The sequence below is a fragment of the Myotis lucifugus genome, unplaced genomic scaffold (assembly GCF_000147115.1).
Source record: "Myotis lucifugus unplaced genomic scaffold, Myoluc2.0 scaffold_157, whole genome shotgun sequence".
NCBI classification, from domain to species: Eukaryota; Metazoa; Chordata; class Mammalia; order Chiroptera; family Vespertilionidae; genus Myotis; species Myotis lucifugus.
Window position 1 is genome coordinate 948,836 of NW_005871205.1, and position 10,540 is coordinate 959,375.

Here is a 10,540-nt window from a genome sequence, read left to right on the forward strand (position 1 = left end):
CACCTCGCCCCCTCGAGGCTCCACTGTCACCCTCCAAGGCTGGGACCTGGTACCTGGGTGAACTCCACGCAGGCAGGGTCCCCTCGGATGGTGCCATCAGGCATCTGGTAGCCGGCATAGCGGATGAGCTGGGAGTTCCAGACCCGGAAGTCGTGCTTCCCATCGCTCCGCTGGGGGAACACCGTGATGGCCGACCTTCCCCAAGACAAGGACCGTGCTGTTTACCACCTGGCTCCGGTGGGGGCTCCCAGCCACCCCCCTCTGGTGCCCTGCCCTTTCCTGTCTTCCCACTCCCCAGCCCTCTGCACCAGCTCCTGCAGCTCCCCAACATGCCCAGCGCTCCTTGCCTCTGTGTAACCTGCCCCACTTCCTGAAATACCGTCTCCTTCCCTCTTCCATCTTAAAGACCCCCTCATCCCCTCCAAATGGTTGCAAGTCTGAAGGAAATCAAGGATACAGGCTATTGAGGGGGGCTAAGCTCGTGGAGGCTCTGCTCATTACTAGGGCTCCCTAAAGAAGCCCGAGTCACTGCTCTCTTTCTCCCTGGTTTCTCCTGGAGCCAGAGGCACCACCCTTAAACCCATTTGTATCTTCTGGCTGAGTCTGGAGGTGGGTGGACCCCAGCCATCGCCTCGAGAAAGGGGCTCCCACCTGATGTTGCCGTTGTTGGTGGAGTAACGCAGGTGTCTGCAGATGTGCTCGAACATTTCCTGGGCAGTGGAACAGCTCCGGGCGTCGAACACCTGCACACAGCCCCCCAGACACGCCCACCAAGATCGGTGAGAACTCCCGTCTCAGGGATGATCAGAAGCTAAATCACGAGGGATCCAAGGGTGGGCCCCAGACCCCCAGGGCCACACACCAAGCAGAGAAGCGCTTCCTCATCTCTGCATCAACACCTCCCACCCCAGGGCTGCCCCGTCCAGCCTTTCTCCTGCTCTCCTAGGGGAGCCCAAGCACCCCCACTTGGAAGATCCTATCAAAACCCCAGTCCCAAGAAAACTTGATGGCAAGCACCATGAATCCGGATTCCCGCGGCCCAGCCTAGTTTCTCTGCAAGGTGAGCACATTGGACACCAGGCCTCCAGCGCATTTTGTTACAGGCAGAGGTGCTTTCACTGGCATCGCTCGTCGATTTCTCTGTCCAAGGGCTTGCAATATTCTCCAGCAACACAAGACCCCCTTGAGGTAAAGATGTCCTAGGAGGCTACGCTAAAGAAAATGTTTTCTAGGGGCCAGGGATCCAAACAGTCCAGGCAAACCACCTCTCTTGCGGCACCAGGGCTTCCACAATAATAGTAACAAGGTCATCTGGTTTGATGTTGGCCGCTAGTCTCCCAACTTGAACACCAGAGAGAAAGATCAGCTGGAAACCCCGGGGCTGACATCGGACCCTAGACTTCCCACGGGGGCCCGTCTCAAGTTCAGGGGTGTGCAGAGAGAAGCTGAGGCCCCGGGTTCCGTCCGGGAGCCCTGGGCACAGCTCTGCTTGGCTGTTCGGGGGCCTCTGCCCAGGGCCCGCCCGTCCGCCGCTTCCTCTCCCGCTAGGCTCTAGGGAAGTGCACCTGCAGGTTGGACCACTGGATCCTCCCGATGCAGCGCGGGGCATTGCGCCAGGCCTGCTTGGTGGCGTAGATGAGCTCATCTCCCGTCAGCTGGTAGGTTCCTGTTGTTTCTATCTCCTTTGTTACAGCTTCCACCCTGGCCAGATGTTCCTCTATTTTTGCCCTGGGGGACAGGAAGACATCAGGAAGATCAACAACGAGATAGCCTTACACGGGCATCGATTCAAGCCACAGGAGCAGGAACTGAATTAGGACACCAGGAGGTCAAGATGTCTCCTGGAGACCGGCCCCTCCAGGTCAGCTTCATGGGTGCGTGACCTGGGCCCTGAGCTTAGAAGGGCCCCGCACTTGGTCTCATGCTCTGCTGTCATTGTTCAAATTTGGAATCCCTTTTGAACAGGGAGCCCGCGTTGTTTTCAATTTTACAGGGGGTCCTGCAAGCCATGTCTCTGTTCCCGATCCCAGCAGCACCCTTGTGGTTTCTGGGCACTTTTTCTCTAATCATGTACATCTCCGCTTGGCGAGCACGAGCAAGGAGTGCGTGCAACCCCCCTCAGACACACAGGAGACCCACAGGGGCATCCATCACGCCACAGTCCCGTCTGCCTCTCCCATGGTGAAAGGATGAGCCAATCAATCCCTCCCACGGCATCTTCTGTGCACGGAGTGCCTGCTAGGAGCCAGGTACTGGTGAAGTCACTCACAGTCGGTGTCGCATTGGGCCTATGAGGGAGGCATTTTTGTGTCCATTTTATCGTCAAATGAATCAAGGTTCTAGGAGGGTAAGCACCCCCACAGGACGGGAGTGTGATAAAGAGCAAAGTCAGGACTCAGATCCAGGTTTCCCTGATGCCGCGCCCAGCCTCTTCACCTTCCACCTCCTACCCCAGGGGGAGTGCAAGCCCAGAGATGCCGAGGGCCTTCCCACGCTCTCCGGCTCAGGCGCCCACAGGGAGTGGCTCTCAGGACTCCGCCTGCAGGGCCCCGGGGCCTGCTCAGGGAGGAGCCCTCCACAGCAGGGTCCAACCTCCCAGCTCTCCACAGACCCGGGGTTTCTCAACCTCTCAGCCAGCAAGGCAGGTGAGGTGTCTACACTGGCTCCTCCCCTCCCCTCCCCTTCCCTTCCAGGCTTCAAAAACACCCCACAGGGAGGAATTCGGGCAGAAAGGCTTTGAAACACACACACCACCACCACCACCACCTTGGGATTTCCAATCAGCACCAAAAATGTTTGAAATGGCAACAAACAAAACTATTTAAGGAATGATCTCCTGATTAAGGAGAGTGAACAACTCAGAATAAATGGTCTTTCTGCGGATGAAGAGTGTCCCGACCACTCTTCCTTGATTAAGGAAAAAGCTCAAAGACAAAACACTTGACACCATTTATCTTCAAGGATACGCCGCTGCTGGGTGAAGGTTGAGGCAGCCCTTTCTCCCTAAACAAAGCTCCTAGCAACACTGGCCGCGCAGCACCCAAGCATGGAAACAGCAGCCATGACCAGAACATAAAGGCCTCGAGCATACTTGTTACCATGTGACCATATAAGAAAGAGTTCTTTTTTACATGTTTACCCCATTCCTTTAGAATTTTATATTTTGCCACGATTTTCATTAGTCATGTTTCTGAGGCATTGAAAATGCTTGATGCCTATTAGTTCTGGAAGAAGAAAAAAGAAAGTGGCTTTTGGCATCGGTGAACTGGATTTGAACAGAATATTGAGCAAGTTATGATTTCTATCTATACATTCCTTCCTTCATGAAAGACCGAACCAGCCCAGCTGCCTGTGCCTGTGGCTGCGAGTGTAATTGTGGAGATGGACTGCCGTTTGTCCTCCACCGCCCCCAGGACCTCATGGGGGTCCCAGGTATGGACTTGTGACTGAGAAAAGGCTCTTCTCTCCATGAGAAGCAGAGCAGCCCTGGGGCCTCCCCCAGCTAACATCGCCCAGCTGCCTTCAGACACCAGCAGGACCTCCCAGGTCCAGCATGGAACACTGAGGTTAAAGCAGGGGCTCTAGCGCCAAGCTGCTGGGGTTCAAACCCTAGCTCTGGGACTTCTGAATGTGTGACTTTGAGTGGGTTCATCTCCTCCACAGCCTCAGTTTCCATGTCTGAAACATGCGGAGGATAATAATGGTGCCAATCTCATCGAGGCGTGGTGAGCGTTACTCACAAGGCACTCACGCAGGGCCCAGAACATACTTCGCGCTCGGTAAGTGTTAGCATCGATACAGTGGCCCAAGGAAGCCCATGGGGAAAATTCCCGCCCCCTGAAAGGTTCATTAGTCACCAACCTCACTGACAGCCCAGGGCGCCTGAGCCTTCCAGTCACCCAGCACCCAGCAGAGGTTCCAGTTGTACAACACACAGCCCGCACTCCCCTGTGTGAATAGGGCTCTCAGTCCAGCTGTGCGTTAGCATCGCCTGGAGAGCTTTGAAAGAACCTGGATGTCTGCTGCCTCCCCACTTCCTGGGGCCCTGACACTCGTGGCCCAAGGGACCCTGACATCAGCATTTTGCAATGTCCTCAGGCAACTCTTCTGCGCAGCCAGGGTTGAGGATCACTGGCCCTGGGAGGTCACATTCTGAGGCACTGAAAATGCGATGATGCCTATTAGTTCTGGAAAAAAAAGAAAATGGGCTCTCCCGGCTCAGACATTGTCTGGTCATAGGAAAGGGCATGTGGTCTCACCAGAACCACTCTTTCTGTCTCGGGGGTCCCAGGTGCACTTCTGTGGCTCACTTCATGCAGTGAAGTGCCACGTGGGGCTGCACTATAAAAGCCACACTCCCCGCCCAGTCCATTAACCAGCCAATCCATGCTCTTGGCCATTCTGTCTCACAATCCCTTTGTGCATTTCTTATTTTAAAGGTTTAAAGGGGCCTAAGTGAAAAGTCATATACTTTATGAAACCCAGGAGTGTAGAAGCCCACAAAGTTCAGTGCAAAGAGCATGGCCTGCCTTCTCCAAGTCGGGTGGCCTGAATTCTAGCCACTGGGTGACCTCAGGTGTGTCACTGGGCTTCCTGTTCGTACCTGCAGAAGGACTTGGCTAGGTGGTCTCCAAGGTCCTATCTATTGCAAACATTTAATCATGAAAGGGTGCATATCCAGTCACAATCAAGGTGACTGTGAGCCAGGACATGGTTTGAAATCCTCACAACAATCTTATGAGCAAGATTCTATCGCCACCCCCGTCTGTTACAGATGAGGAAGTTGAGGCACCGAGAGGGTGAACAGATTTCCCAAGGATGCAGGACTAGTTACTGGGGGAGTCAGGATTCGAGCCCAAACAGTTACACTCCTGACCCACACTTTTAACTACCATTGCTCTGCCTCTTTGTCTTACGATTATGAAAACCCACTCTGGGGTCTTTTACCCTTGGGAACCTGTGCTTCAGCCCTGGATCCACTGCGAATCTGGGAAGGAAAGGGGCCCGGAGTCAGAGGGAAGTGGCTGGAGACAGGAGAGCTCCCAGGAAGGGGGAGGCAGCGGGTCCTGCAAGAAGTGAGCCTTACTCTTTGAAGGAGCTGTAATACTGGTTGACAAATTCGATAGCTTGAGGTAGAAGCTCTTCTGGGGAGGTAGGCTTGTCCCTGGGTCCTCTGGTCAAGCTTTTGGAGTTCATGATAGATCCCAAGCAACACTTGGACCTGCAAGCCAAATCCTGCAAAGAGAGAGGTGGGTGGTGAGGTGAGCAATTTTGATGGCCATCCTCTTCTCGGGACCATGTCCTTCCACTCTGGCTGTTCCAGCACCCCACCATCCCGCTCCACCCCTTTGGCACCTCCTCCTTGGTGTCCACCAGGCTTTCTCCCCACTTAGATTTCTTTTCCTCTACTGGCTGGCCCCCACTGGGTGTGAGCTGAGGTTGCTCCCCCTCACCCAGGTTCAGCCTCTTGGTATTATTCCCAGCCAGCTCCAGACCCAGAACAAAGTCAACATCTCTTTCCCTGGGGACATCTCGACTACCTTCCCATTTAAAGAGGCTGATGTGGCTCCTGGGAACACACTATTGGTGTTCGGCAACAATGAACTGAAATGAGATGGTGCAAATCCCAAAGTCAGAGGGTGGCACAGAAAAAGTACTGGAAGGAAGTACACCCAAATGTTAACTGTGATCATTTCTAGAAGGTGTGGGAAATCATTCTGCTTTCACAGTCTTGAAATTTTCAATTCTTTCCCACTTAGATGCATTAGATAGAATGCATTCTAAATTTAGAATGACAAATGTAGGGAACTATCAAAGGGCCTTAAAGGACACTTAGTACAACTACTCATTGGGTGCTTGATCCCCTTTCTAATATCCCTAAACTAGAGGCCTGGTGCACAGATTCGTGCACCGGTTGGGTCCCTCGGCTTGGCTTGTGCCCTCTCACAATCCGGGACCCCTCAAGGGATGTCAGAGAGCTTGTTTCGGCCCAATTCCCACAGGCCAGGCCAAGGGACCCCACCAGTGCACCGGGCCTCTAGTATGCATATAAGATCTTTGGTTAATCTCTTCCTGCCCTTCCTCCTCCCCCCTTCCCTCTGAGATTCATCAGTCTGTTCCATGTTTCCATGCCTGTGCATTGAGAATCTGCCCCTGGTCAGTGCATGTCATAGCTACCGGTTGAACGGTCTCTTAGGCTTTTATATATATAGATAGATAGCTCTTGATGTGACAGGAAACTCACTACCTCTTGATATAGTTCAGTTAAGTTTGAGCAGGTCTGTTAGAAAGTTCTCCCTGATACTATGCTGAAACCTGTGTCTCTGTGGAAAAGAATTAATTTGTTCCTGCAACCGTTGATATCACCTCTGGATTATCCATTATCCGTGAGGGGGGTTCACAGGGAGTTGGCCTCATTTACTTCCTACTGTTATTTATGAGGAACACAGGACTCTGTTCCCAGCACCCTTTACCCAAGTGGAAGACGTCTTGCTTTGCCCAGGGGGACATCTGTCTGATCCTCTAAGGGCCCTGATGGCTTCACCGACTTGGGACAAAGGTGGTTCCCCCTGAAGCCCCAGACTTCTCACCGCTTTGGCCTTGTGGTGAAGTGTGTCTTGGAGAGTCATCCCACTGCCCCAGTTTTTGACCCTCACATGTCGTGGGCAGGCCGATGGGGGTGCATCCAGCTTAACCAGGGATTCTGGAGACTTCTAAGAGGGAGAAGAAAATAGGGATTTCCAAATGCCTCCAACTCCAGGATCCCATGGGTCTCTCCCTGGCCCCTGGGCCCTGCTTTGGCTTTGGGTGGGGTGGGGAGCTAGGGTGGGTAACAGGCCAGGGTGTCAGTCCATGTCCCTCCTCCCTTCCCGGCAGCCTGGCCACCTGGACCAGCGCCTGCTCGGAGTTCCAGGTGCCTGGGCCACTGGCCAGGCTTCTCTCCTCACCCAAGACCCTGCCAAACGCTCCCTCAGAGGAATTGCAACAGTGGGGACTAAGATTAGATGCAAAGGAGGCTACTGTCACAGTCAATACCGCTGAGAACAGAAACCAGGATGAGGAATAACCTCCCACTGCCTTCCACAGAGGCATTTAAGAAAATGAAAACCATCTTCTCCCCCAGCCCCTCCCCACCCCCCCCCACCCCATTCTCTGCCCATCTCCCTGGAGCGCTGAGGTCCAAAGCACTTAGGGAAGAGAGCACCATGGGATAGAGGCTGGGGCTGGGACCAAAAGACTCAGCTGTCGAGTCTGGGGTAATGGGAGTGACACTTCTGACTCCATGATGGTCTCCTCTCACCCATGCCAAGTCCTCCAGGTGCCAGTGCCCCTTGGGGGCCGCCACTCCGATCATCACGATCATCCTGCTCTCCCAAAGCCCTTCCTCATCCCCGCCTCTGTCCCCTGGGTCTCCACTCACTGCTCAGACACCAGCTTCCACCAGGCTGCTCAGCCTGCACCTGCCTGGGCGAGGCGGGAAGGGGCTTCCCACGCCCCTGTGACTCACTGACCTTTGCCACCCCCGTGAAGGGCTGGGGGGCCTCGTTCCGGTGCTTGCTGAGGCTGTAACACTTGGGGTCATCCTGTGTCACCGGACTGTGAAAGGAAACAACTGTGATGAGATGGCGTATCTGAGGGCAGAGAGGGCTCTTAGAGTCCCTTCTGCCAGCCTGTCCCTTGATGGGTGAGGGGACCGAGGTCCGGAGAGTGGGACTGAATTGCTCATGGTCTCCAGCCAAGGAGGATGTGTGTATGTGGCGGGGGAAGCAGTCAGTCAGATCCAATCACCCCACCATCACCACCCTCCCTCCTCCTCTTCTCTTGCCTTCCCTCTACAAAGCCAAAACAACATGAAGGGAGCTGAACCAAAGCTGGGGGCCCAAAGGATGACCCACAGAAGCATCAGGAAGATGCCTCCCTCAAAAGCTGAGTACAGCTTGGCTGGTGTGCTCAGTGGTTGAGCATCAACCTATGAACCAGGAGGTCACAGTCGTATTCCCGGTCAGGGCACATGCTGGGGTTGCAGACTCGATCCCCAGTTGGGGCGCACAGGAGGCAGCCAATCGATGAGTCTGACCATTGATATTTCTATCTCTCTCTCTCCCTCTCTGAAATCAATAAAAGTTTTTTTTTTTTTTTTTAAAGCCGAGTACTATTGTGGGTGGGCAGACAACAACTTCTCCCAGCCCAACAACACTGTCCACCACCCACTCATTTTGGAGGATGGGAGCATTTTTATTTAAAGCATTCGATTTGTCTCGGTTTATTTATATATTCTAAATTTTTATTATGAAAAGTGTTAAACATACACAATCAAGATAATAGAATAATAAACCCCATGGGCCCTTCACCCAGATTCAACCCAATCAGCAATTATCAGCCCATGGCCAGCCTGTTGCAGCTCCACTGCTCCCGCCCCCACCATCAGTCTAAAGCAAGTCTGAGAGGCCCTGTCATCCTTAAATATCTCAGTAAGTGTTTCTGGAAGATAAGGGCTCTTTAAAATAAAACATATTGGTTACATTTATCTTAAAACAATAGATTTAAAGAACTTAGCCGGGCCCAGCCAGTGCAGTTCATGGTTGAGCATCAACCTATGAACCAGAAAGTCATGGTTCGATTCCCAGTCAGAGCACATGCCTGGGTTGCAGGCTCAGTTCCCAGTGTGGGGTGTGCAGGAGGCAGCCAACCAATGTTTCTCTCTCATCATTGATGTTTCTATCTCTCTCTCTCTCCCTCTCCCTTCCTCTCTGAAATCAATAAAAATATTTTTTTTTTTTAAAGAATTTAGCCTGTCCTTTGGAGAAAACCCTGATAGTCTGAAATCACTGAGAAACCATTGGTTCTGGTTTGGGATTTCAGGTTCGCTCTCCTGGCAAATGCTGCAGGGAACAGAAGACGTGTGGCCCCCCTGGCTGCATACTCATGAGCACCCCTCCAAGCGTCACACCCCACACATGCCTCCTCCTGGGGTGGGTCACACGACAGGGGCACTTTAGTAGGAAAGCTGGTTGTGTTCCATGTTCTTTGCACTATTTTCCCGGGTTTGCACACACATCAAGGGGAAGGGGGTTGGGGAGTGTTACAAAAGGGCCTCTCCATTTCCACTTTACACATATCTGTGATGTTGGAATATGACAAATGAGCATGCATTGCTTTTATTACTGACAAAAGTAATACTTAGGTTGTGCCCAGTTTCTTCACTAGTATAAACAACGCCCCAAACTGTGAACATGGTCTGATGTGTGTGTGTGTGTGTGTGTGTGTACATACTAGTAAAAGCATAGAAAAACACCAGTCAATGTTAACAGTGACTAGCATTCAGTGATGAGAGCATGAACATTTAAAATTTTTCTTTAGACTTCTCTGCATTTTCCAACTTTTTACAGTGACCACAAATTCCTTTCCCCAATGGGGGAAAGTTTTTAAATTTGAAAATGAATAAACAAGGCGACGCACAGTCACCTCTCTCCCCAGGTTAGCAGATTTCTTTAGACCAGCTGTTGGGAGATGGGTGACCAGAAGCCAGAGGAGCATATGAAGGTTCTGGATACTGACTGACCAACTCTTGCACTGTCCACTCGGACACTCAGTGCAAGTTGGACAACCACAGCTGTGCTTGGTCCTGCTTGCTCCTTCGTGGGAACAGGGGACCCTTACGGTCCTGCCCTCTGCCAGCGCGGTGCTAGCTCAGACCCGGGACCAGAGCTGCAGCCTGGTTTGGGGGAAGCAGGGGCTGACCTGGTCCTGACTCTCCCGCAGTTCCCACTCCTCCCTACCCAGCCACCGAGGGAGGGGGTCAAGGAGGAGCTCTGGGAAACGGATCTTATTTGTAAAACAAGAACCTTCTTGCTCTCTTATATCTGTCCTACAGGCTGCAGCAGCCCCAGTGCTGAAAAGCCTAGCAAGCTCCCAAGTGCCGAAACACCCACCATCCCGCTCCGGCCCTCCTGGACGCGGCTCGCGGGCGCACGCGGGGCTTCCCTGGGTTTTGTGGCTACTGCACTGCAACCTCTTAGGCGTCCCAACCGAGGAGAACACTTTAGTTTAGGCGAATCCTCATCGGATTCGAATGTTCCAACCCTCCTGTTTTCACGGGAAACCGACGCTCAGAGAGGGTCAGCGCCACGTCGGGCGGCAGCCCGGTGCCCGCGCGGAGCCGCCCGCCTCCCTCCCGGGGCGGACCCGCCGCGGGCAGTACCTGGCTCGGCGGGAGCCGCAGGCCGGCTGCGGCCGCAGGATCTTGCGGAGAAGCCCGCAGAGCCGGGGCCGGGCCGCCTCGCACGCCGCGCTCAGGCCCTCGCGCATGGTGGCCGCTGGGGCGCAGTTGGACCGGTCCCCTTCTCCGCTCCTCGCCGGTCGCTTTATAGCCGCCCGACCGCAGCCCCGCCCCGGGGAGGAGCCAACGGGAAAATCGGCCTGGACTGGGCACCGGCTCCAGCCCGTGCGGAGCCCCGGCCAGAGTGTCCTCGCGGGACCGCATGCCCGCAACAGGCGTCCGCAGGGAAGTCTGCCCTTTGGATGCCACTAGAGTCTGGTG

General features: G+C 53.9%; 1 protein-coding gene across 1 annotated transcript in view; it reads right to left on the minus strand.

The window, feature by feature from the left end:
• Positions 1–10,314, minus strand: part of NOS2 (nitric oxide synthase 2) — a 31,100-nt gene extending 20,786 nt beyond the window's left edge. Inside the window, 7 exon segments of the mRNA XM_014461552.2 lie at positions 47–195; positions 652–743; positions 1,566–1,728; positions 5,087–5,235; positions 6,591–6,713; positions 7,512–7,596; positions 10,202–10,314. Of these exon segments, the coding sequence (XP_014317038.1) occupies positions 47–195; positions 652–743; positions 1,566–1,728; positions 5,087–5,235; positions 6,591–6,713; positions 7,512–7,596; positions 10,202–10,308 (868 nt within the window). The 5' untranslated portion in view covers positions 10,309–10,314.
• Between the last annotated feature and the right edge of the window lie 226 nt (positions 10,315–10,540).